We start from the raw sequence: 27298 nt of genomic DNA, 5'->3' as shown, positions 1-27298 counted from the left end.
CGGGGTACCGAGGAGACACGAGTGAAGGCCTCATCTATGATGGGAGAGGGGAACCCCCGTTCCTTAAAGAATGAGGACATCTCGGATGTCCTGGCATGGAACACCTCATCTTGGGCGCAGATGCGGCGTAGACGCAGGAAATGGGAGTAGGGGATAGTCTTCGCAGGAAACAGGGTGGGAGGAAGTGTAGTCGAGATAGTTAAGGGAGTCAGTGGGTTTGCAATAGACGTCAGTCATTAGTCTATCTCCTGTGCTGGAGACTGTGAGATCAAGAAAAGAGGAGGGAGGTGTCGGAGATGGTCCAGGTAAATTTGCTGGCTGGATAAAAATTGGTGGTGAAGTTGATGAAGTCCGTGAGTTCTGCACGGGTGCAGGAGGTAGCACCGATGCAGTCGTCAATGTAACGGAGATAGAGTTCGGGGATAGGGCCAGTGTACGCCTGGAACAGGGATTGTTCAACGTACCCTACAAAGAGGCAGGCATAGCTTGGGACTTGGGAGGAAGTGGGAGGAGTCGAAGGAGAAGTTGTTGAGGCTGAGGACCAGCTCCGTTAGGCGGAGTAGAGTGTTAGTAGAGGGAAATTGGATGGTTCTGCGGTCGAGGAAGAAACGGAGGGCTTTAAGGCCTTCCTGGTGGGGGGTGGAGGTGTAGAGTGGAGGCCAATTCTCTGAATGCATTCAAGAGAGAGCTGGATAGAGCTCTTAAGGATAGCGGAGTCAGGGGGTATGGGGAGAAGGCAGGAACGGGGTACTGATTGAGAAAGATCAGCCATGATCACATTGAATGGCGGTGCTGGCTCGAAGGGCCGAATGCACCTATTGTCTATTGTCTACAGTGACTGAACGCCCATAGTAAAGATGAGGGAGTGGGGGCTCGGAAAGCGGAAGTCATTAAAGAGACGAAGGGCATGTGAGGTATCTTGGACATAGGTCGGGAGAGATTGGACCAGGGGGGATCGGATGGAGTCGAGGTACGTGGAAATCATTTCCATGGGACAGGAGCAGGCAGAAACAAGGGGCCAGGGCAGTTGGGTTAGTGGATTTTGGGGAGAAGGTAAACAAAAGAAGAGAAAGCAAAAGGTAGATGTTAGAGAGGGTGCAGAAGAGCTCTAGAGAGGGTGAAGAAGTACAATATTAGTGTCGGAAGGTGGTCAGAAGAACTGAAGAACCGAGACCCTTCTCCAGTCTCGACCCGAAACGTCACCCATTCCTTCTCTTCAGAGATGCTGCCTGTCCCGCTGGGTTACTCCAGCATATCTTCAGTACGATATTGCCTGAATTAGGGGGCATTAGCTATAAGAAGAGGTTGGACAAGAATGAGCCCAGGAATGAGTGGGTTAACATTAACATATGAGGAGCGTTTGATGGGACTGGGCCTGTACTCGCTGGAGTTTAGAAGAATGAAGGGGGGCTTCATTGAAACGTCCAGAATAGTGAAATTCTTGGATGGAGAGGATGTTTCCACTAGTGGGAGAGTCTAAGACTAGAGGTCATTGCCTCAGAATAAAAGGACGTTCCTTTAAGGTGAAGAGGACTTTCTTTAGTCAGAAAAAATAAAAGTAAACAATTGATTGTGTGTGTGTGTATACACACATATAATATACATAAACATAGCACAAAAAGTAAGGAAATTTGTGTTTGGTAGATTATTTCTTTGTTGTAACAATGCTTCTTGGCAATAAATCTTATACCGTTGGAAAGCCTGTTTATTTCCCTTTTAAATGGTGCCACATTTGTAAGGAACATGCATTTGTGGGATGAGCAGCAGACCTGAGTATATGGGTTGCGCCCATGAAAATTTTGCCAAATCTTCTCTGCCAATGCCAAACTGCTTATTCTGCTGTTGCTATTGACTCTTGTTTTGAGCTTCTGGTACCCCCAGGTGCTGACAAGAATGAGATGCCATCCCACCACAGTGTGTGACCAGGCTGGTGACCAGCATGAGGAGGAGGTGCCAGGCTGTTATGGCTGTGTATGGTTCTTCCACACGCTACTGTGGCTCCTGTTTATTAAATGAATAAATTGTTAAATTGCCAATATGTCTTGTTTCTTCAGACTTCAATCATCCAATCCACCAAACAACACCGAACAAGAGTCAATGGCAGAATAAGCTGTTTGGCGTTGGCAGAGAAGATTTGGCAAATTTTTCATGGGCGCAACCCATATACTCAGCTCTGCTGCTCATCCCACAAATGCATGTTCCTTACAAATGTGGCACCATTTAAAAGGGAAATAAACAGGCTTTCCAACGGTATAAGATTTATTGCCAAGAAGCATTGTTACAACAAAGAAATAATCTACCAAACACAAATGTCCTTACTTTTTGTGCTATGTTTATATGTGTATACAGTATATATATGTGTGTATGTTTGTATATATATATATATGTGTGTGTTTGTGTATATTTAAATGTATGTGTGTATATATTGGTATCTATATGTGTGTGTGGGTGTGTGTATGTGTGTAGGAAGGAACTGCAGATGCTGGTTTAAACCGAAAATAGACACAAAAAGCTGGAGTAACTCAGCGGGTTGGGCAGCATCCCTGGAGATAAAGAAAAAGAATAGGTGACATTTCGATTGGAAACGTCACCTATTCCTTTTCTCCAGAGATGCTGTTGGACCCGCTGAGTTTCTCCAGCTATTTGTGTCTATCTTCGTAGTGAAAGTTAACATAGTTCCTCTTTCTGGTGATGTTGCCTCATCTGACAACAGTGATTTGTGGTTTGATATCTTAAAAGAGTTTGGGCAATTTCTTAATGAGATTAATATTGCAGGTAGCTATTGGAGTAAACCACATTATTTTACTTTGGGGTGGGGGAGGGGGGTGACACAAGCTTTAACCACACTATTTAAGAAGCTAGAAAGAGCCCAAAAAAGACCTACCAAGAAGTTTCCAGGACTTGAGGGCCTGAGCTGTAGTGAGAGGTGGGGGCAGGCTAGGACTTTATTCCTTCAAGATTCAAGATTCAAGATAGCTTTATTTGTCATCCAATATTGGACGAAATTCAGTCACCCACAGTCCAACAATAAAAGCATTAAATAGGCATTAAAATTACACAACCCCAAAAACACACAAAAAAAGAAACATCCATCAAAGAAACATCCATCACAGTGAGTCTCCTCCAGTCCTCTCCTCACTGTGATGGAAGGCCACAATGTCTTTCCCTTCTCCTGCCGTCTTCTCCCGCAGTCAGGTTGTTGTGGTTGCAGGCCGCGCCGGACGGTCCGCAGCGGCCCGAGCCTAAGGCGAGTCGCAGCCGCTCCCGCAGCCTCCGAAGACGGCCGGCTCCGCTGATGATAAGTCCGATCCGGGGCGGGCGAACACGCTGCTGCTGCCGCTGTTCCTGCACGTCGGGGCGGTCGTGGCTCCCGACATTGAAGCCCCCGCCCAGCAGAGAAATATCCCGCGGCCTATCTTAGGCCACGCCGGACGGTGAAATGTCCGCGCCCCAAGCCCCGCGATCCGGGGCGGGCGAACACACTGCCGCTGCCGGAGCTCCTGATGTCGGCATCCACGCGGCCCGAGCCTAAGGCGAGTCGCAGCTGCTCCCGCAGCCTCCGAGGACGGCCGGCTCCGCTGATGGTAAGTCCGGTCCGCGGGCTCTGCGAACCAGAGCCCTGGAGGCCGCCAGCTCCAGGAGTTGGGCCGATGGTTGGGCCGCAGCAGGAACGGAGACACCACCCAGAAAACAAAGGTCGGGTCTCCGTTTACAATTTTACAGTTCCCCCCCTCCCCCCCACATACATAGTACACAAACACAAAAACACGACATCACAACTACAATTAAGACACAAAAACAACAAAAACACAAAGACAAATGGACCGCAGGTAAGCCGCAGCTGCTATGGCAGCGCCGCCGCCGCAGAGCAGGAGGCAGAGGGGCGATCCTCTAGTTTTTTTTTTTCCGTTTTAGATACAGTGTGGAAACAGGCCCTTTGGCCCACTGAGTCTGCGCTGACCAACGATCAGGTAGCATCTCTGGGGAGAAGGAATGGGTGACGTTTCGGATTGAGAGCCTTCTTCACACTGAAGCATCTAGACGCCCTTTTTCACACCGAAGCGTCTGGACACCCTTTCCCCTGACTCTGGAATGTCCCCCATTCCTTCTCTCCAGAGATGCTGCCTGTCCCGCTGAGTTACTCCAGCATTTCCCGTGTATATTTATACGTGTATGTGCGTGTATATATTATATCATTGTACTAGTTATATATAAACTTGTGTTGTTGTGTGTCTTGTGCTCTTTATTGTTCGTGACTGCGTGGTAACGACAATTTCGTTCAAATTTATTTTTGAATGACAATAAAAGCAATTTGATTTGATTTGATTGTACTAGTTATATATATACACACACAAGTGTGTGTGCATACTATATCATTGTACTAGTTATATATACACAGAGTGTGTGTGCTCATTCCCTTCCACAGGGGGCATCGCCGCCTCTGCCACCGCACGCACGGTGGGCGTGACGTAGTAGGCGCACACGGCACATGACGTGACGTTCTACGCGCACACACACCACTTGACGTGACGTGTGACGTAAAACGCGCACACACCACTTGACGTGACGTGTGACGTAGAACGCGCACACACCACTTGACGTGTGACGTAAAACGCGCACACACCACTTGACGTGACGTGTGACGTAGAACGCGCACACACCACATGACGTGACGTGCGTGCGTGCGCAGCCCGCCCCGCTTTCACTGACGTAGAGCGCACTGTCCGGCCCGGCGCTGCACTGCGGGCGGCGAGGCGGAGTTACCGGTAGCGGCGCCTCTCGGCAGCGGGGAGAGGGGGGAAAAAAAAAACCCAACCCCCCCCCAAGCGTTGCAGTCGGTCAGCGGCTGAAGTCGACGCTCCGGACCGGCCCCCGGCTCCCGACACAGCGGCCGTCTGGTCCCGTCCCCCCACTCTCCCCTTCCCCCATGGCCGCCCGTGTCCCCCCGCTCTGGGCTCGATGCACCCGTGAGTATCCGGACTAACGTTCCGGCGGACAAACGTTCCTACCGAAGATAGACAACAAACAAAAAATAAAATAAATAGTTGGAGTTACTCAGCGGGACGGGCAGCACTTGTAGAGAGAAAAAAAAAGGAATGGGCTTAAGGATAGCGGAGTCAGGGGGTTATGGGGAGAAGGCAGGAACAGGGTACTGATTGAGAGTGATCAGCCATGATCACATTGAATGGTGGTGCTGGCTCGAAGGGCTGAATGGCCTCCTCCTGCACCTATTGTCCATGTTTTCGGGTCGAGACCGAGACTCTTCAGACTTGAGAGTCAGTGGGGAAAGGGAAGCGAGAGATTACAGCCGGTGCTTGGTCCTCCAAAACATTCCAAATGGAATTTAAACTGGAGGTGGCGGAGGATGGACCTGAGCAAGAAGGGCTTCTCGGAGAAGAAGAGCAACCTTAAATTTAGTTGCGTGACTATAGTACGGCGGAGACTATTCCATGCTTTAATTGTGCGAGGGAAGAACGAATTGCTACACACGTCTATCTGTCTAGGTCGCCGGTAACTCGAATTGAATCGAATGCCCTGGTCTGTTCCTGACAGGGTTTGGGTTTGGTGTAGATGTGGTAATCTATGTCGAGCTGGCCATTTAACATTTTGTAAAAACAGGTCAAACGGTGGGCTTTACGTCTGTCTTGGAGCGGGATCCCCCGGTGATTGCAGAGAGTGGGAATAGGAATACTTTATTGCCACATGTGACCAGGCACAATGAGATTCTTTGCTTGTTTACACAATGTGTGCGAATAGCGGCACCAACAATTAGATAGGTACATGGATAGGACAGGTTTAGGGGGGTATGGGCCAAACGCAGGCAGGTGGAGCTAGTGTGGACGGGGCATGTTGGTCGGTGCGGGCAAGTTGGGCCGAAGGGCCAGTTTCCACGCAGTGTGACTCTATGACTGTTGACGGGCTTTCCGATGGTTTACCTGCAGGCTTTGTGTCCACGTCGGCAGCCCCCCGCCTGGGCGGCGCGGAGCTGCATCAGAAGCGCAGCGTGCTGTTCGATGAGGAGAAGGAAAGGCAGCGTGGCCTGGCGCCGCGCATCGAGAAGATCGAAGTGAAACACATGGGGAAGCCCGAGCCGGGAGCAGTGTTCATCATGAACAAGGGCCTGTCAACCCCCTACAACTGTGCCATGCGTGAGTAGACTTCAATGACTACAGTCACTGACTGCAGTCAAGAGAAAGCTAGATAGAGCTCTTAAGGATAGCGGAGTCAGGGGGTATGGGGAGAAGGCAGGAACGGAGTACTGATTGAGAATGATCAGCCATGATCACATTGAATGGCGGTGCTGGCTTGAAGGGCTGAATGGCCTCCTCCTGCACCTATTGTCTATTGTCTATTGACCTGCCTTAACTACCTCCTCCTGCAGCTCGTTCCATACACCCACCACCCTTTGTGTAAAAAAGTTGCCTCTCGGGCTCCTATTATATCTTTCCTCCCCCACCTTAAATCTAATTGCCATTGAGGGAGTGCAGTGTAGGTTCACCAGGTTAATTCCCGGGATGGCAGTAAGCAGTAGATGACATAGACAATAGGTGCAGGAGGAGGCCATTCGGCCCTTCGAGCCAGCACTGCCATTCAATGTGATCATGGCTGATCATGCTCAATCAGTACCCCGTTCTTGCCTTCCCCCCATACCCCCTGACTCCGCTATCCTTAAGAGCTCTATCCAGCTCTCTCTTGAATGCATTCAGAGAATTGGCCTCCACTGCCTTCTGAGGCAGAGAATTCCACACATTCACAACTCTGACTGAAAAAGTTTTTCCTCATCTCAATTCTGGTTCTGGACTCCCCCAACATTGGGAACATGTTTCCTGCCTCTAACGTGTCCAACCCCTTAGTAATCTTATGACTGGTTAGCACACAACAAAAAACCTTTCACTGTACCTCGGTACACACGACAATAAACGAAACTAAACTAAAGGACAGCTTCTTCCCTGCTGTTATCAGACTCTAAAATGGTCCTCAAGGAAACATTCACCGATCAGCCAAAACATTATGACCACTGACAGGCGAAGTGAATAACATTGGTTATCTTGTTACAATGACACCTGTCAAGGGGTGGGATATATTAGGCAGCAAGTGAACAGTCAGTTCTTGAAGTTGACGTGTTGGATGCAGGAGAAATGGGCAGGAGTAAAGACCTGAGCGACTTTGACAAGGGCCAAATTGTTATGGCCAGACGACTGGGTCAGAGCATCTCTGAAACGGCAAGGCTTGTGGGGTGCTCCCGGTCAGCAGTGGTGAGTACCGACCGACAGTGGTCCGAGGAGGGAAAAACCACAAACACAGGGTGCTGGGCGCCCAAGGCTCATCGATGCGCGAGGGCAACGAAGGCACAGAAAATGTTAATGGTGGTCACGGGAGGAATGTGTCACAATACACAGTGCATCGCACCCTGCTGCGTATGGGGCTGCACACGGAGGACCAACAACATATTAGGCAGGTGGCCATAATGTTTTGGCTGATCGATGTACAAGGGGCTTTGAATTGAGAAAGGCCTGGAAAGAGTGGATGCCTGGAGGATGTTTCCACTAGTGGAAGAGTCTAGGACCAGAGGGCACAGCCTCAGAATAAAAGGACGTACCTCGAGAAAGGAGACGAGGAGGAATTAGTTTGGCTGGAGGGCGGTGAATCTGTGCAACTCAATGCCATGGACGGCTGTAGAGGCCAAGTCATGGGGTATTTTTAAGGCGAAGATTGATAGATTCTTGATTAGTATGGGTGTCAGGGGTTAGGGGGAGAAGGCAGGAGAGTGGGGTTGAGAGGGAGAGATAGATCAGCCATGATTGAATGGCGTAGTAGACTCGATGGGCTGGATGGCCTAATTCTGCTCCTATGACTTATGAATACAGGGAGATGTTAAATGGGTCTTGTGTACCTCTGTGTACTCCAGTGTGCAGGAAGGAACAGCAGATGACACAAAATGCCAGAGTAACTCAGGGGGACATGCAGCGTCTCTGGAGAGAAGGAATGGGTGACGTTTCGGGTCATAGAAACATAGAATATAGGTGCAGGAGTAGGCCATTCGGCCCTTCGAGCCTGCACCGCCATTCAATGTGATCATGGCTGATCATCCAACTCAGTATCCTGTACCTGCCTTCTCTCCATACCCCCTGATCCCTTTAGCCACAAGGGTCACATCTAACTCCCTCTTAAATATTGCCAATGAACTGGCCTCAACTACCTTCTGTGGCAGAGAATTCCACAGATTCACCACTCTCTGTGTGAAAAAAAAACGTTCTCATCTCGGTCCTAAAAGACTTCCCCCTAATCCTTAAACTGTGACCCCTTGTTCTGGACTTCCCCAACATCGGGAACAATCTTCCTGCATCTAGCCTGTCCAACCCCTGAAGAATGTTGTAAGTTTCTATAAGATCCCCCATCAATCTTCTAAATTCCAGCGAGTCCCTTCTTCTGATTGACCTTGACTCGACCCGAAACGTCACCCATTCCTTCTCTCCAGAGATGCTGCCTGTCCCGCTGAGTTACTCCGCCATTCTGTGTCGACCTCTGTGCTCCAACGCTGCCTCTTTTCTTCCGACCCCTCCTGCAGATATCAGCGACTGGTGTGTGCGCCGGTCCATTCTGGCCCTTGTGGACGGCGAAGTCTGGGACATGTATAAACCCCTGGACAAGTCCTGCGAAATCCAGTTCCTCACCTTCACGGACGAGAACCCAGAGGCCGTCAACCAGGTAGGGACCCGCTACGGGGGATGCTGAGGGCGAGCCGACGCTCTCTATCACAATGGGTAGGGTGGGGATAGGAAGGGGGGAAAGTTGTACAGGGCATTGGTGAGACCACACCTGGAGTGTTGTGTACATTTTTGGTCTCCTAATCTGAGGAAAGACATTCGTGCCTTAGAGGGAGTACAGAGAAGGTTCACCAGATTGATTCCTGGGATGGCAGGACTTTCATACGAAGAAAGACTGGATAGACTCGGCTTGTACTCGCTGGAATTTAGAAGACTGAGGGGGGATCTTATAGAAACGTACAAAATTCTTAAGGGGTTGGACAGGCTAGATGCAGGAAGATTGTTCCCGATGTTGGGGAAGTCCAGAACAAGGGGTCACAGTTTAAGGATAAGGGGGAAGACTTTTAGGACCGAGATGAGAACGTTTTTTTTCACACAGAGATTGGTGAATCTGTGGAATTCTCTGCCACAGAGGGTAGTTGAGGCCAGTTCATTGGCTATATTTAAGAGGGAGTTAGATGTGGCCCTTGTGGCTAAAGGGATCAGGGGGTATGGAGAGAAGGCAGGTACGGGATACTGAGTTGGATGATCAGCCATGATCATATTGAATGGCAGTCCATGCTCAAAGGGCCGAATGGCCTACTCCTGCACCTATTTTCTATGTAATAGCAGGGCGGTCACGGTGGCGCAGCGGTAGAGTTGCTGCCTTACAGCGAATGCAGCGCCGGAGACCCGCGTTCGATCCCGACTACGGGCGCTGTCTGTACATTTGCACATTCTCCCCGTGACCTACGTGGGTTTTCTCCGAGATCTTCGGTTTCCTCCCACACTCCTCCAAAGACGTGTAGGTTAATTGACTTGGTAAATGTAAAAATTGTCCCCAGTGGGTGTAGGGTAGTGTCAGCGTGCGGGGATCACTGGTCGGCGCGGACCCGCGAACAACACCTGATATTTCGCTTGGGCAGCTTACAACCCAGTAGTATGAATATTGACTTCTCTAACTTCGTTACCATTGCTTTTCCCCTCTCTCCCCATCCCTTCCCCTTCCTAGTTCTCTGACCAGTCTGACTGTCCCACTTGATTAAATTTTATTTTTGGATGCTTCGTTGTCACCTTCTCCCAGCTAACAACGATGTATTCTAAAATTTTCCTTGAACTGCATCCCATTTAATGTCTTGTTTTCTCTCCTTATACATCCTTATCTCTGAGTCTCCCTCTCCCCTGACTCTCCTTCTGAAGAAGGGACTCGACCTGAAACGTCACCCATTCCTTCTCTCCAGAGATGCTGCCTGTCCTGCTGAGTTACTCCAGCATTTTGTAACTATCCTACGGGCCCTTTGTCTGATTGGAGTTTGTACGTTCCCCTCGTGGCCTGCGTGGGTTATCTCCGGATTCTTCCCGCACTCCAAAGGCGTACAAGTTTGTAGGTTAATTAGCTTTGGTAAAAACTGTAACTTGTCCCCAGTGTGTGTAGGACAGTGTTAGTGTACAGGGATCACTGGTCGGCGCAGACTCAGTGGGCCGAAGGGCCTGTTTCCGCTTATTATCTCTAAACAAAATTAAAACATCCGGTGGCTCATCAGTTCTGGGAGCAGAATGAGGCCATTCGGCCCATCAAGTGTACTCTGCCATTCAATCATGGCTGATCTAGCTTTCCATTTCAACCCCATTCTCCTGCCTTCTCCCCATAACCCTTTTACACCTGCACTAATCATGGTTCAATGGTTCTTCATTATCGTGTGTACCAAGGTACAGAGACATTCTTTACGTTTAACATACTGGTCAGTAAGACTATTGCCATGTACAAGTACAATCCTTGATTAAATATGGAGACAGCCCACTGAAGCAATATGCAAGAGTCGCCAGGTTATGGCGGCATGTTCGCAGTTCCTGCTGCAGCCCTGTCTCCTCCCGTCCGGATCGTCCGGCTGACCGTCGTCCCTCTCTCCTCGCCTCAACTCTTTGTGGGGTGCAAGTGAGCGGTATAAAATGAGATCCTGCCTCCTCCCCAACTCCATCATCCCCGTGGTGGACACAGAGTGCCGGAGTAACTCAGCGGCTCAGGCAGCATCTCTGGGGAGATGCCGTTTTGGGTCGAGACCCTTCTTCAGACCGAGGGTCTGGGGAGAGGGAAACGAGAGATCTGGCAGGGTGTAGGTGACATATCGAGAGCTGGATAGAGCTCTAAAGGATAGCGGAGTGAGGGGGTATGGGGAGAAGGCAGGAACGGGGTACTGATTGAGAGTGATCAGCCATGATCGCATTGAATGGCGGTGCTGGCACGAAGGGCTGAATGGCCTACACCTGCACCTATTGTCTATTGTCTATTGAAACCCTTCTGCTTGATCAAGGATCTCGACTTGAAACGCCATCTATTCCCTTTTCCCCAGAGATGCTGCCTGCAGCTTACAGCTCAGTGGTATGAATATTGATTTCTCTAACTTCAAGTTACCCCGGCATTCCCTCCCCAACCCAAGTCACACCAGCTTCTCGTTTTCACCCAACAAACAACTTACAATGGCCTGTTTCCTTTATCATCGTTACTTTTTTTGCACGTCTTTTGTACCTTTGTTCTTTATCTCTCTACACCATCGTCTGTCTCTCTCGTTTCCCTTATCCCTAACCAGTCTGAAGAAGGATCTCGACCCAAAACGTCACCCATTCCTCCTCTCCCGAGATGCTGCCTGTCCCGCTGAGTTACTCCAGCTTTTTATGTCCAACTTCGTCAGGAAAGTGGGATGTTTTTAAACGTGTGATGACACTAGAATTAGTGTCTAATTCTACTCCCATCACTTATGACTTCATGACTTTTTGAAAGGTCGCCCATTCCTTCCCTCCAGAGATGCTGCCTGTCCCGCTGAGTTACTCCAGCTTTTTGTGCCTATCTTCGGTTTAAACCAGCATCTGCAGTTCCTTCCTACTAGGTTAATTCCCGGAACGGCGGGACTGTCGTATGTTGAAAGACTGGAGCGACTAGGCTTGTATACACTGGAATTTAGAAGGATGAGAGGGGATCTTATCGAAACGTATAAGATTATTAAGGGGTTGGACACGTTAGAGGCGGGAAACATGTTCCCAATGTTGGGGGAGTCCAGAACCAGGGGCCACAGTTTAAGAATAAGGGGTAGGCCATTTAGAACGGAGATGAGGAAAAACCTTTTCAGTCAGAGAGTTGTGAATCTGTGGAATTCTCTGCCTCAGAAGGCAGTGGAGGCCAATTCTCTGAATGCATTCAAGAGAGAGCTAGGTAGAGCTCTTAAGGATAGCGGAGTCAGGGGGTATGGGGAGAAGGCAGGAACGGGGTACTGATTGAGAATGATCAGCCATGATCACATTGAATGGCGGTGCTGGCTCGAAGGGCCGAATGGCTGCCTCCTGCACCTATTGTCTACGCGTGTCAACATCCAGGCGTGAGGCAGGAGTGGTGGCTCTTGCTCATTGTGCACCGATGTTTAACCAGGCTTATTGGCGATCCTGTGCGATGATGATGGGCTACGTCCTGGAAACGGCCTTTAAAGATGAGTACGCTGTCGAACTGGTCCGAGTGCCTGAAGTGCCAGGTGTGTTTGTCTTTTCTCTTTGGGGGGGAAGTTGGGGTCGGCCGTGGTTTCTGAGGGATCGTTTCACTGCGTGGGGGGGGAGGGCGCAACGGTAGAGCCGATGCCTCTCAGCGTCAGAGACCCGGGTTCGATCCTGACCACGAGTGCTTGGGCCAAACCTGCACCGTCCTTGGGATGTGGGAGGAAACCGGAGCGCCCGGAGGAAACCCACGCGGTCCACAGGGAGGACGTGCAAACTCCACGCAGAAGGCACCCAGGGTCAGAATTGAACCCGGGTTTAGTTTAGTTTAGAGCTACAGCGCGGAAACAGGCCCTTTCGGCCCACCGGGTCCACGCCGACCAGCGATCCCCGCACGTTAACACGATCCTACACACAATTTTTACATTTACCAAGCAAACTGACGTACATATCTGTACGTCTTTGGAGTGTGGGAGGAAACCGAAGATCTCGGAGAAAACCCACGCAGGTCACGGGGAGAACGTACAAACTCCGTACAGACAGCACCTGTAGTCAGGATCGAACCCGGGTCTCCGGCGCTGCATTCGCTGTAAGGCGGCAACTCTACCACTGCGCCACCGTGCCGCCCCAATACCGTGATAGTCTTTGATACTGTGAGGCAGCAGCTCTACCAGCTGCGTCCGTGTGGTGGTTGGTTGTAAGAAAGTAGCTGCTCCCAAGCCTGGTGGCGCAGCGGTAGAGGTGCTGCCTTACAGCGCCAGAGACCCGGGATCGATCCTGACCACGGGCGCTGTCTGTACGGAGTTTGTACGTTCTCCCCGTGATCTACATGGGTTTTCTCCCAGATCTTCGATTTCCTCCCACACTCCAAAGACGTGCGGGTTTGTAGGTGAATTGGCTTTGGTAACGATTGTAAATTGTCCCTAGTGCGTGTAGGATGGTGCTAGTGTACGGGGTGATCGCAGGTCAGCGCGGACTTGGCGGGCCAAAGGGCATGTTTCCGCGTTGTTTCTCCAAACGAAACTAAATTAAACATCGGTCTGAAGAAAGGCCCCGTCCCGAAATGTCGCCTGTCCACATCATCCAGAGATGCTGCCTGTCCCGCTGAGTTATTCCAAGGTCCTTGTGCCTGTTTGTGTAAACCAGCATCTGTGGTCTCTTGTTTCTGCATTTAGATAGACACTTAATCAGGCGAGGCATGGGAGGACGTGCCCGTAATGTGGGCAAACAGACTCGGTGTGGATGGGGGGGGCGGGGCGGGCCGGCATGGGCTCATTGGGCCGAAGGGCCTGTTTCTGTGCTGTACGCTGCCGTGATTCTAAGATGGGAAGGATTACAGAGAAGATTAACGAGGACGTTGCCAGGACTCGAGGGCACTGACTGACGCTGTATTTCTTGGTGCTCGAGAGGATGAGGGGTGATCTTGTAGAATAAGAAAATAACTGCAGATGCTGGTACAAACCGAAGGTATTTATTCACAAAATGCTGGAGTAACTCAGCAGGTCAGGCAGCATTTCGGGAGAGAAGGAATGGGTGACGTTTCGGGTCTGAAGAAGGGTCTCAATCCGAAACGTCACCCATTCCTTCTGCGGCAGAGAATTCCACAGATTCACCACTCTGTGTGGGAAAAAAACGTTCTCATCTCGGTCCTAAAAGACTTCCCCCTTATCCTTAAACTGTGACCCCTTGTTCTGGACTTCCCCAACATCGGGAACAATCTACGAGGACACGGAAGGTTCAAATGGCCGAATGCAGGCAGGTGGGACGAGTGTAGATGGGGCGTGTTGGTCGGCATGGGCAAGTTGGGCCGAAGGGCGTGTGACTCCGTGACTCTCTCCCTCTCTTGCAGTGATGGCTGGAGCGTTCTGTCACGACGTGATTCTGGACAGTCGGTTGGATGAATGGACTCCCTCGCCTGTGAGTGTGCTGTTTCCTGTTAAACCCTGTAGCGCAGGGCTCCCACAGAAATCCCCCCCGCTCCTTTTGTTTAACCCCCCCCTCAGACCACATTGGGAGCACTGTGAGGAGCGAATGTTGGGCCCCATATCTGAGGAAGGACCTGCTGGCGTTGGAGAGGGCCCAGAGGAGGTTTTAAGAGAACGATCCCGGGGGTGATCAGGTTAACGCATGATGAGCGATCAACGGCGATCTCTGGAGATCAGATCAGTGACGTCTCGAGTGGAGACCCTTCTCCAGACTCTGAAGACCCGAAACGTCACCTATCCGTGTTCTCCAGAGATGCTGCCTGACCGGAATTGAATTGAATACTTTATTGTCACATGTAACAAGTCACAGTGAAATTCTTTGCTTGCATAACTTGCCACGGTATGCAAATAGTCGCCCATCAAGGGCGCTTATAAAGTTACAAATCCCCCTCCCCCCTTTGTTCTTCCCCCCCTCCCTCACGGCAGTTCCCCCACGCCGGGTCGCCCATTGTTCCTTCCCTCGGCAGCGGCGTCTCCACGTCCGCGTGGTCCGTCCTCGTACGTCGGGCGGCGCCCTCGTCGACTGTCGCGCCGAACTCTCCGCCGGGTCCTCTCCTGCCGCCGGCCCAGGCCCCAGCCCGTGGGCCCTGTAACCCAGGCCCCAGCCGCGGGCCCCACAGACCCAGGCCCCAGCCGCGGGCTCCCCGTGACCCAGGCCCCCGCCGCGGGCCCCACAGACCCAGGTAAAGATGGCCACGGGCTTCGTCGACCCGCGAGGCTCCACCTCCCGCCCTCGAGGTTCTGACCCGCGAGGCTCTGGCAAGTGCGTTACTCCGGAAGCAAGTGCCGCTGAGTTTAGTTTAGTTCTAAGTTTAGTTTAGTTTAGAGATACAGCGCGGAAACAGGCCCTTTCGACCCACCGGGTCCACGCCGACCAGCGATCCCCTGCACAATAACACTACCCTACACCCACTAAGGACAGTTTTTTTAAAACATTCACCAAGACAATTAACCTACAAACCTGCACGTCTTTGGAGTGTGGGAGGAAACCGAAGTTGACGGAGAAAACCCACGCAGGTCACGGGAAGAACATACAAATTCCATACAGACAGCGCCCGTAGTCGGGATCGAACCCGGGTCTCTGACACTGTAAGGCAGCAACTCTACCGCTGTGCCACCCAAAAGTTACTCCAGCACCTTGGGTCATTTTATGCCTGAACATGCCTCAGCTTCCTGATCGGTGGATAACTCAATCTCAATAGACAATAGGTGCAGGAGTAGGCCATTCGACCCTTCGAGCCAGCACCACCATTCAATGTGATCATGGCTGATCACTCTCAATCAGTACCCCATTCCTGCCTTCTCCCCATACCCCCTGACTCCGCTATCCTTAAGAACTCTATCTAGCTCTCTCTTGAATGCATTCAGAGAATTGGCCTCCACTGCCTTCTGAGGCAGAGAATTCCACACATTTACAACTCTGACTGAAAAGGTTTTTCCTCATCTCCGTTCTAAATGGCCTACCCCTTATTCTTAAACTGTGGCCCCTTGTTCTGGACTCCCTCAACATTGGGAACATGTTTCCTGCCTCTAACGTGTCCAACCCCTTAATAATCTTATATGTTTCGATAAGATCCCCTCTCATCCATCTAAATTCCAGTGTATACAAGCCTAGCCGCTCCAGTCTTTCAACATATGACAGTCCTGCCATTCCGGGAATTAACCTGGTAAACCTACGCTGCACGCACTCAATAGCAAGAATATCCTTCCTCAAATTTGGAGACCAAAACTGCACACAGTACTCCAGGTGTGGTCTCACTAGGGCCCTGTACAACTGCAGAAGGACCTCTTTGCTCCTATACTCAACTCCTCTTGTTATGAAGGCCAACATTCCATTGGCTTTCTTCACTGCCTGCTGTACCTGCATGCTTCCTTTCAGTGACTGATGCACTAGGACACCCAGATCTCGTTGTACGTCCCCTTTTCCTCCCGTTAACTTAAGTCAGTCCTGGTGCAGCGTGCAGTCCAAGTACGTCAACAAGTTTCGTTGCTGCCATTGACCTGTCTGAGCTGCTGAGAGCTCCCCCCAGTGGCAGGGCTGGTAATGCGAGAGGTGCGTTTCCCCAGTTGCCGTTTGCTGTGTTCTCCACACAGTGTCACCCTCCCCCCGCCTGAGGTGAGACTGTCGCTGGTCGACCAGTGATCACTGAGAGAGAAGCTTCATGGCCAGAATAATCTTGATCAGTACGGGGTGTCAGGGGTTACGGGGAGAAGGCGGGGAGAATGGGGTTGGGAGGGAGAGAGATAGATCAGCCGTGATTGAATGGCGGAGTAGACTTGATGGGCCGATTGGCCTAATTCTGCTCCCTATCACTTATGAACTGATGAATAAGAGCTGGAACTCGCAGCCAGGAGAGGTTGGAGGGTTTCGAGCCACGCTGGCATTCCCAACACTGAGCAAAAACAAACTCCAAAGTGCAAGAGGAACCCTGTGGGTCAGGCAGCGTCTGTAGAGGGAAAGGAATTGACGTTACGCGTCATCCCCCTACTCCGTGCGCTCGTCCTCCCCATCCCCGGAATCCCTCATCTCCCTTGGTGGCACAGTGGCGCAGCGGTAGAATGGCTGCCTCACAGCACCAGAGACCCGGGTTCGATCCCGACTACGGGCGCTGTCTGTACGGAGTTTGTACTTTCTCCCCGTGACCTGCGTGGGTTTTCTCCGAGAACTTCGGTTTCCTCCCATACTCCAAAGACGTGCAGGTTTGTAGGTTAATTGGCTTGGTGTAAAATGTAAATTGTCCCCTAGCGTGTGTCGGGTGTTGTTAATGTGCGGGGATCGCTGGTCGGTGCGGACTCGGTGGGCCGAAGGGCCTGTTTCCGCGCCGTATCTCTAAAGTAGACGTTTCCCTTTTATCTCCCCTCGTTCCTCTGCAGTTGTCAGTGATCACCCGTTCACACTAGTTCTATCTTATCCCACTTTCACATCCACTCCCTGCACACCGGGGGCAATGTTACAGAGGCCAATTAACCCACAAGCTCACACGTCTTTGGGAGGAAACCGGAGCACCCGGAGAAAACCCACGCGGTCACAGGGAGGACGTGTAAACTCCTCATTAAGGCAGACTTCCGCTAGTTTCCGCCAGTGGGAGAGTCCAGGACCAGAGGGCACAGCCTCAGAATAAAAGGACGTAACTTTAGAAAGGAGGTGAGGAGGAATTTCATTTAGTCAGAGGGTGGTAATTCTGTGGAATTCATCTATGGAGGCCGTCAGTGGATATTTTTAAGGCAGAGATAGGTTCTTGATTAGTACGGGTGTCGGGGGTTATGGGGAGAAGGCAGGAGAATGGGGTTAGGAGGGAGAGATAGATCAGCCATGATTGAATGGCGGAGTTGACCAGATGGGCAAAATGGACTAATTCAGCTCCTGTAACTTATGAACTTATGACCACAGACAGCATCCGAGGTCTGGATGGAACCCGGGTGCCTGGTGCTGTCAGGCAGCGGTTCTACCCGCTGCGCCGCCGTGCCTGGTCGGTTTTCAGTGCAGCTCATTGATCAGCCGTCCCCCAGCTGGTGGGCCGGGGTGGGATTTACCTAGGCAGGTGTCAGTGTAGTTTATTGTCACGTGTACCGAGGTACAGTGAGAAGCTCGTGTTGCGTGCTAACCAGTCAGCAGAAAGACAACACACGATTACAATCGAGCCATTGACAGTGTGCAGATACATGATAAGCGAATGACATTTAGGGCAAAGTAAAGCCAGTAAAGTCTGATCAAGGATAGTCCCACGGGTCACCAAAGAGGTCGGTTGTAGTTCGGCACTGCTCTCTGGTTGTGGTAGGATGGTTCAGTTGCCTGATGACAGCCGGGAAGAAACTGTCCCTGAATCTGGAGCTGTGCGTTTTCACACTTCTGTACCATTCCTCCAATTTGACGACATTGAAAAAATCATCCACGCCACAGCGAGACTCCTGACGGGTACCCGTAAAAGGGACCACATCACCCCGATTCTGGCCTCTCTCCACTGGCTCCCAGTACAGTACAGAATCAACTTCAAGCTCCTCCTATTCACATACAAAGCCCTAAACGGGCTTCCCCCCCCCCCCCCCCCCCCCATATCAAAAATCTTCTAACCCACCACTATTTCCAGGTCCCTCAGGCCGGCCGATTTGGGGCTACTCACTATCCCGCGGTCTAGGCTTAAGCTCAGGGGTGACCGCGCTTTTGCGGTTGCAGCTCCTAGACTGAGGAACAGCATCCCTCTCCCCATCAGAACTGCCCCCTCCATCGACTCCTTTAAGTCCAGGCTCAAAACCTATTTCTACTCCCTAGCGTTTGAGGCCCTCTGAGGGGGCGCTGTGAACTGTTTATGTATGTGCTGTTATGTTTGTGTGCCATTGTATGTTCGTTTCTAAGTACCTGAACTGATGTGCAGCACTTTGGTCAACGTGGGTTGTTTTTAAATGTGCTGTACAAATAAAATTGACTTGACTTTTGCCCGATGGGAGGGGGGAGAAGAGGGAGTGGCCGGGGTGTGACTCGTCCTTGATTATGCTGCTGGCCTTGCCGAGGCAGCGTGAGGTGTAGATGGAGTCAATGGAAGGCGGACCCTGTTCTCAGTGCCTGTGTTGTTGTGTGTGTGTGTGTGTATGTCAGGAGAACCTGCAGTCGCTGACTCGAGAGGCCCACAGACTGATCCACAAGGACCTGCCCTTCGAGTCGCTGGAGGTGGCGCCTGGCGTGGCTGCCGAGATCTTTAAGGAGAGAAAGTAAGTGAAAAGAATCCGTGCAGGCGGTACGGGTCCCCCACCGATTATCCGGCAACCCTCGCCCGTCCCGCTCCCCACCCCTCCGGTCCCCCACCGATTATCCGGCAACCTTCCTCCTGCAGCCTTGCTGGATTATCCGTTTTGCCGGACAAACAGATGTCACATAATAATAATTCAACCATATTGGGTTGGCACGGTGGCCATACAATCATAAGGGATAGGAGGAGAATTGGGCCATTTGGCCCATCGAGTCTACTGCGCCATTCAATCATGGCTGATTTATCTCCCCCTCCTAACCCCATTCTCCTGCCTTCCCCCCCCCCCCTCCAACCCCCATAAGGGCGGCACGGTGGCGCAGCAGTAGAGTTGCCGCCGTACAGCGAATGCAGCGCCGGAGACCCGGGTTCGATCCCGACTACGGGCGCTGTCTGCGCAGAGTTTGTACGTTCTCCCCGTGACCTGCGTGGGTTTTCTCCGAGATCGTCGGTTTCCTCCCGCACTCTAAAGACGTGCAGGTTTGTAGGTTAATTGGCTTTATAAATGTAAAAATTGTTCCTAGTGGGTATAGGATGGTGTTAATGTGTGGGGATCGCTGGTCGGCGCAGACCCGGTGGGCCGAAGGGCCTGTTTCTGCGCTGTATCTCTAAACTAAACCCCCCGACACCCGTACTAATCAAGAGGCATGGTGCAACGGTAGAGTTGTTGCCTGACAGTGCCATATATCCAGGTTTGATCTCCCTCCTCACCCGCCCCCTCTCCTCTGATGCTCGTACACTCTATTCCCCCTCGCCTGCCCCATAGCGTGTCGATTCCCTTCACCTGTACCCACTCGGTCCCTCGTACTCACCTGTGCCCCGTCTCCTCACAGGCACAAGCTGTCCGCAATCGAGGAACAGGCTGCCCTGCGGCCCAGGAACCTGGTGCAGCTGTACAGGTGAGAGCTGCGTCTGCCAGGCAGGGCTTTAGCCATCTGCTCACCTTGTTAGGAAGGGTCAATAGACAATAGGTGCAGGAGGAGGCCATTCGGCCCTTCGAGCCAGCACCGCTATTCAATGTGATCATGGCTGATCATTCTCAATCAGTACCCCGTTCCTGCCTTCTCCCCATACCCCCTGACTCCGCTATCCTTAAGAGCTCTATCCAGCTCTCTCTTGAATGCATTCAGAGAATTGGCCTCCACTGCCTTCTGAGGCAGAGAATTCCACAGATTCACAACTCTCTGACTGAAAAAGTTTTTCCTCATCTCAGTTCTAAATGGCCCACCCCTTATTCTTAAACTGTGGCTCCTTGTTCTGGACTCCCCCAACATTGGGAACATGTTTCCTGCCTCTAACGTGTCAAACCCCTTAATAATTTTATACGTTTCGATAAGATCTCTCATCCTTCTAAATTCCAGTGTATACAAGCCTAGTCGCTCCAGTCTTTCAACATATGACAGTCCCGCCATTCCGGGAATTAACCTAGTAAACCTACGCTGCACGCCCTCAATAGCAAGAGACCTGTCCAGCCTCAGCTGTGCCACCCCCAGCCTGAAGTGCTTTTGGCAGCAGCCCACCCTAGAACTTTGAAGAGCCTTAGCACAGCCACAGTGGCACAGCGGTAGAGTTGCTGCCTCACAGCGCCGGAGACTCAGGTTCGATCCTGACTACGGGCGCTGTCTGTACGGAGTTTGTACGTTCTCCCCGTGACCTGCGTGAGTTTTCCCTGGGTACCCCGGTTTCCCCCCACACTCCAAAGGTGCGCAGGTTTTAAACAAAACCACAAAATGCTGGAGGAACCCAGTGGGTCAGGCAGCATCTGTAGAGGGAAAGGAATTGACGTTACGCGTCATCCCCCTACTCTGTGCGCTCGTCCTCCCCATCCCCCGAATCCCTCATCTCCCTTGGCGGCACCGTGGCGCAGCGGTAGAGTTGCTGCCTTACAGCGAATGCAGCGCCGGAGACCCGGGTTCAATCCTGACTACGGGTGCTGTGTGTACGGAGTTTGTACGTTCTCCCCGTGACCTGCGTGGGTTTTCTCCGGGTGCTCCGGTTTCCTCCCACACTCTAAAGACGTGCAGGTTTGTAGGTTAATCGGCTTGGTGTAATTGGAAATTGTCCCTAGTGTGTGTAGGATAGTGTTGTGTGGGGATCGCTGGTATAAGTTTATCAGATATAGGTTTAGGGTTATGATTATCGCATGTTTCGAGGTACAGTGAAAACTTAAAAATGTCCACTGACTCGGCTTCCTCAGCCTTCTGTGGCAAAGAATCCCACAGATTCACAACCCTCCGACCAAAGAAATTCCTCCTCATCTCCTTCCTAAAGGATCGTCCTTTAATTCTGAGGCTGTGACCTCTGGTCCTGATCTCTCCCACTAGTGGAACCATCCTCTCCACATCAACTCTATCCTGGCCTTTCACTATTCGGTACGTTTCAATGAGGTCCCCCCCTCATCCTTCTAAACTCCAGCGAGTACAGGCCCAGTGCCATCAAACGCTCTGAAAGAAAAAGTGCAAGGGCCACAAGGAGGTAGGTTGGGAGATAGAAACTTAGAAACGTGGAAAATAGGTGCAGGAGAAGGCCATTCGCTCTTTGAGCCAGCACCCTCGTTCAATATGTAGTGTAAGAAAATAACTGCAGATGCTGGTACAAATCGAAGGTATTTATTTCACAAAAAGCTAGAGTAACCCATTCCTTCTCTCCTGAGATGCTGCCTGACCTGCTGAGTTACTCCAGGATTTTGTGAAATAAATACCTCATTCAATATGATCATGGCTGCTCATCCAGGATCAGTGCCCTGTTCCTGCTTTCTCCCCACATCCCTTGATTCCGTTAGCTTTAAACTCTATCTAACTCTCTCTTGAGTACATCCAGTGAATTGGCCTCCGCAATTCCATAGATTCACAACTCTCTGGGTGAAAAGGTTTTTCCTCATCTCAGTCGTAAATGGCCTACCCCTTATTCTGTAACTGTGACCCCTGGTTCTGGACTCCCCCAACATCGGGAACAATTTTTTCCTGCATCTAGCCTGTCCAATCCCTTAAGAATTTTATATGTTTCTACAAGATCCCCTCTCATCCGTCTAAATTCCAGTGAATACAAGCCCAGTCGATCCACTCTTTCATTATATGTCAGTCCCGCCATCCCGAGAATTAACCTGGTGAACCTACGCTGCACTCCCGCAGTAGCAAGATGTCCTTTCTCAAATTAGGAGTGCAAAACTGCACACAATACTCCAGGTGTGGTCGCATCAGGACCGACGGTCTGAAAGGAAAAAGTGCAAGGGCAACAATGAGGTTGGTTGGGAGATGGGGAGGACCGGTGTAGCCTCTCACTCAGCGGGCTGTGTCCACAGGTGCGGGGAGTTTGTCGATGTCAGCCATGGGCCCCACATCTCCAGGACGGGGGTGTGCTCGCAGTTCGAGATCACAGCGGCCCACCCTCTGACCGCGGGGCCTTCTGGCCTGGAGCGGAGATTTCAGGGGATCTCGCTACCCGTTCAGCTGAAGGTAAGGTGGCACAAACGCGGACCGATCTCCGGAGCCGCCCTAGCGAAACGGGGCACGGCACGGTGGGGCAGCGGTGAAGTTGCTGCCTTACAGCACCAGAGACCAGTGATGGAAATGGGGGGGGGGGGGTGCGCAGGGGGATGGGGATGGGGTCCCCCTAGTTTTCAATTTCCCCCTAGTTTAATGAGTGCTGTCTCTCTGCTGGAGAATTCCCTCCATTGGATCCACACCACCCAGGGCCGCCAGCCAATCAGACACCGCCGCCCCCACGTGGGGTTCCGAGGTCACCCACCCCCCTCGGCCAATCAGAGGACTGGCCGGGCGCCCCCGGTGGCCGGCGGGAGTTGTAGTCCAGCTGCGGGGCGGACTGGGCGGACTGCATCACCCGGCGTGCATCGGGGCGCGGCCGTCGGCGCGTACACGCGGCGGAGTCCCTGGGACGAGAGGTGTCGATCAAAGTAACGTGGGGCATCTTTGCTGGGGGCCGGCCCACTAGCAGGTAGTTCTGCATTCTTGTACTCTTACATGGGTATGACCGCACATTAAAAAATCCCCCCCACCCTTCCTTCCCAACCTCAGCCTCATGGACCTTAGAGTACCATTAGTTCCTAAAACCCATTTCCATCACTGCCAAAGACCCCCGGGTTCGATGCTGACCACTGGTGTGGCTATTTATAATGTGCAGTATTAATTACTTTGATCTATTATACACTTGTACACAGCGCTCTATACAATACAATACAATATATCTTTATTGTCATTGTACAGGGGTACAACGAGATTGGGAATGCGCCTCCCATACCATGCAATAAATTAATTCATTTAAACAACAACAACAACCCAATGAAACAAATTAGAACAGTTATAAAACAGAATAAAGTGCAAGTAGGTCTGTGCCGGTTCACTGTGCGATGTGACCATCCGGCTCAGCAGGACCGGTTCATAGCAGCTATGGCCCTGGGGATGAAGCTGTTCCTGAGTCTGGAGGTGCGGGCGTAGAAGGCCTTGTATCGTCTGCCCGATGGAAAGAGTTCGAACAGACTGTTGCAGGGGTGTGAAGAGTCTTTGTGGATGCTGGTGGCTTTTCTGAAGCATCGTGTGTTGTAGATGCCCTCCAAGTCTGGTAGCTGTGTTCCGATGGTCCTCTGAGCTCTATGGACTACCCGCTGAAGAGCTCTCCTCTCTGCCTCCGTGCAGCTGAGGTACCACACAGGGATGCCATGTGTTAGGATGCTCTCTATGGTGCAGCGGTTGAAAGTTTTCTTATTTTTCTTGCTTCCGATCTGTGAGTGTGTGTTTGGATTGCAATGGCCACTGGCAGGACAAGTCCTGTTCGGTTTTATTTCTCTGTAACGGCCTTTCCTCTTCCCATCCCATCCCACAGACTCTGTACTCCGTGTGGGGAAGATTAAGGCAGAGATCCCAAAAACTGGTGAGTTCTCTTTCACTTTATGTTCGCTTTGTGTTGTGGGAGTATTTGGGAGACAGGTTCTTCAAACTTTGATTTATTTCTTTGGAGCGCCGTAGCTGAGGGGAGATCTCAGTTTAGTTTAATTCAGTTTAGTTTAAGAGTTTAGTTTAGTGAACATCCACGCGGTCACAGGGATAACGTGCAAGCTCCGCACAGACAGCACCTGGAGTCAGGAACCCGAACCTCCAGGGGGCGCCGCACGATGGATGCCTCGCCAACGGTCTGTCTTTGTCTTTTCCTTCTTTTGTGTTTTTAGTTTGTTGTAAAATGTATGTTTTAGTTTATTAGTTTTGTATTATGTGGGGGAGGGGGTGGGGGAAACCTTTCTTGTCTCTTTCCTCGATGGAGTTGCGACTTTTTCCGTGTCGTATCTCCGTCGGCATTGCGGCCTAACATCGTGGAGTTGGCGGCCTCTCTCTCTCTCTCGAGCTCCAAAACAGCGGACGGAGCCTGCGGACTTGCCACCTCGGAGCGGGCGATCCCTTTGCCAGTGCACCAAACTGCGGGAGCTGTGGACTTCAACATCGTGGAGCTGGCGGTCCCTGGTGAGAGACCGATTTCGGGAGCTCCAAGCCGCAGGAGTTTCGACCGTCCCGAAGTGGGAGCTTAGACCGCCCTGATGTGGGAGCTCAATCGCTGGCTGCAGATGGTTCGACTCCCCCAACCGCGGGAGGAAAGGAGGAAAGAAGATGAGACTTTATTGCCTCCCATCACAGAGGAGTGTGGAGGAGCCGCTGTGGTGGATGTTTATGTCAATCTTCATGCAGTTGTTTGTCTTGTTGCTTTTTTGTTATGACTGTACGGCAAACCAAATTCCTGGTCTGTTGCAAAACATAGTTGGCTAACAAATGGGCGGTCACGGTGGCGCGGCGGCAGAGTTGCTGCCTTACAGCGAATGCAGCGCCGGAGACACCATCCGGCGCGGCCTGGAACGTGGCAACTTCAACAGCCTAACCACGGGAGAAGACGGCAGGGGAAGAGAAAAGACATTTTGGCCTTCCATCACAGTGAGGAGGTGACTGGAGGAGACTCACTGTGATGGATGTTTGTGTTGGTTTGTGGTTGTGTGTGTCATTATTTATTTTTATTGCTCTATTGCTGGACTGGGGGTAACCTTTCATTTCACTGCACATCTTGCATGTGTATGTGACAAATAAACTTGACTTGACTTGACTTGAGATCCGGGTTCCATCCCGACTGCGGGTGCTGTCTGTACGGAGTTTGTACGTTCTCCCCGTGACCTGCGTGGGTTTTTTTTCCCGAGATCTTCGGTTTCCTCCCACACTCCAAAGACGCACAGGCTTTTAGCTTAATTGGCTTGGTAAATGTAAAAATTGTCCCTAGTGTGTGTAGGATAGTGTCAATGTGCGGGGATCGCTGGTCGGCGCGGACCCGGTGGGCCCGAAAGGGCCTGTTTCCGTGCTGTATCTGTAAACTAAACTAAATCACTATTATGATTGTGATTTCTGATGCTGTAAGGCAGCAGTTCTACCGCTGCGCCATTGTACTGCAATGTATACAACTATGAGAGGCATAGATGGGGAGGGCAGTCACAACCTTCCCAGCCTGGAAATGTCTTAGCTTTAAGGTGAGCGTCAGGGGAGAGGGCAACGAGAGATCATGGGAGGGTAAGGTGTGGAAACGAGAGATCAAAGCGAAGACAAACGGAAACAGCTGTATAGATCTCTCAGTCTGAAGAAGGGTTTCGACCTGAAACGTCACCCGTTCCTTCTCTCCAGAGACGCTGTCTGTCCCGCTGAGTTACTCCAGCATTTTGTGTCTTATCTACGGTGTAAACCAGCATCTGCAGTTCCTCCCTACACTATATTGCTATTGAGGGCGTGCAGCGTAGGTTAATTCCCGGAATGGCGGGACTGTCATATGTTGAAGGACTGGAGCGACTAGGCTTGTATACACTGGAATTTAGAAGGATGAGAGGGGATCTTATCGAAACGTATAAGATTATTAAGGGGTTGGACACGTTAGAGGCAGGAAACATGTTCCCAATGTTCGGGGAGTCCAGAACCAGGGGCCACAGTTTAAAGAATAAGGGGTAGGCCATTTAGAACAGAGATGAAGAAAAACCTTTTCAGCCAGAGAGTTGTGAATCTGTGGAATTCACTGCCTCAGAAGGCAGCGGAGGCCAATTCTCTGAATGCATTCAAGAGAGAGCTTGATAGAGCTCTTAAGGATTGCGGAGTCAGGGGGTATGGGGAGAAGGTAGGAACGGGGTACTGATTGTGGATGATCAGCCGTGATCACATTGAATGGCGGTGCTGGCTCGAAGGGCTGAATGGCCTCCTCCTGCACCTATTGTCTATACAGCACCGTTCTTCCGTTGTATATTTTGCACCAGGTTAAAAATCACCGCTTGTGTTCCTGCAGGTTACAGTGGAGACAAGTGGGGGAGAAACCGAGAGTCAGGCGACAACGCGTGAGGGGAGCGGAGAGGGGGCGGTGGAGCAGGAGGCTCCACCCGCCACGGTTTAATGAACAGCTCTGTGAACGCACGGACGGTGCTGGGGGCAGTGAAACACCGGAGCGTTGAATCAGCCGCTCACGCGAGCTGGCAGTGGGTGAGACGCCTGTCTGCAGCAGGCCCCAGATTAAGGAAGGACCCGGGTGTGAAGGGGCAACCAGGTTGCTGAACCTCAGAGGGCATCACTTCCTGGCCTGACCTGGTGCCCACCTTCCATGCCCATGGATCCCAGGCAACTGGCTTCTAAAGCCCATCTCGTTGTACATTTGGGCGTTGGTCAGAAGTTAACTCTTTCCAGCTTTTCCATTAAATTGCTCTTTAAGATTCCTGCCTCTCTGTGTCTATCTTCAGGTTTAGTTTAGTTTAGAGATACAGCGCGGAAACAGGCCCTTCGGCCCACCGGGTCCGCGCCGACCGGCGATCCCCGCACACTAACACTATCCTACACACACTAGGGACATGTTTTACATTTACGGGACAGGCAGCGTCTCTGGAGAGAAGGAACGGGTGACGTTTCAGGCCGAGACCCTTCTTCAGACTGAGAGATCTATACAGCTGTTTCCGTCTATCTTCGGGTTGAAGGGCCTGTTTCCGCTGTCTCCATCCTGCCTCCTTCGCTCGGTGGGGTTTGTTGTCCTCGATCTCTCACCTTTCTCGTGCACGCCTTGCGAGGAATTCACCTGTGGCAGTGGGGCAGCAATGGCGGCCATCATGACCCACAGTGCAACACCGTGCGGAATAGGCTCTATGAAGGTGGACACAAAAGACTGGAATAACTCAGCGGGATAGGAGAGCATCTCTGGAGAAGAAGGAATGGGTGATGTTTCGGGTATCAGACTGAGAGTCAGGGGAGAGGGAAACCAGAGGCATGGAAGGGCAGTCACGGTGGCGCAGCGGTAGTGTTGCTGTCTTGCAGCGCCAGAGACCCGGGTTCGATCC

The 27298-nt window shown here is 51.6% G+C and overlaps 1 protein-coding gene across 1 annotated transcript; it reads left to right on the top strand.

Annotated features, from left to right (window-relative positions):
- The first annotated feature begins 4712 nt into the window (after window positions 1–4712).
- On the top strand, window positions 4713–26670 carry mrpl39 (mitochondrial ribosomal protein L39). Its single transcript, XM_078408801.1, has 10 exons — window positions 4713–4967; window positions 5943–6149; window positions 8570–8709; window positions 12169–12268; window positions 14077–14144; window positions 18807–18919; window positions 19788–19853; window positions 22256–22409; window positions 23794–23841; window positions 26266–26670. The coding sequence occupies exons 1-10, from the start codon at window positions 4928–4930 to the stop codon at window positions 26368–26370; spliced, it is 1041 nt and encodes a 346-aa protein (XP_078264927.1). The 5' UTR covers window positions 4713–4927; the 3' UTR covers window positions 26371–26670.
- Window positions 26671–27298: the final 628 nt, after the last annotated feature.

This window comes from Rhinoraja longicauda, chromosome 12 (assembly GCF_053455715.1).
Source record: "Rhinoraja longicauda isolate Sanriku21f chromosome 12, sRhiLon1.1, whole genome shotgun sequence".
Classification (NCBI taxonomy): Eukaryota; Metazoa; Chordata; class Chondrichthyes; order Rajiformes; family Arhynchobatidae; genus Rhinoraja; species Rhinoraja longicauda.
This window is presented reverse-complemented; position numbering and strand designations above follow the sequence as displayed.

Bases quoted from the DNA above. Each gene is read 5' to 3' on its own strand.
- mrpl39 (XM_078408801.1), top strand. From the start codon at position 4,928: ATGGCCGCCCGTGTCCCCCCGCTCTGGGCTCGATGCACCC. The intron at 6,150-8,569 runs GTGAGTAGACTT...CCCCTCCTGCAG, and splicing joins CCCCTACAACTGTGCCATGC to ATATCAGCGACTGGTGTGTG. The intron at 18,920-19,787 runs GTAAGTGAAAAG...GTCTCCTCACAG, and splicing joins GAGATCTTTAAGGAGAGAAA to GCACAAGCTGTCCGCAATCG.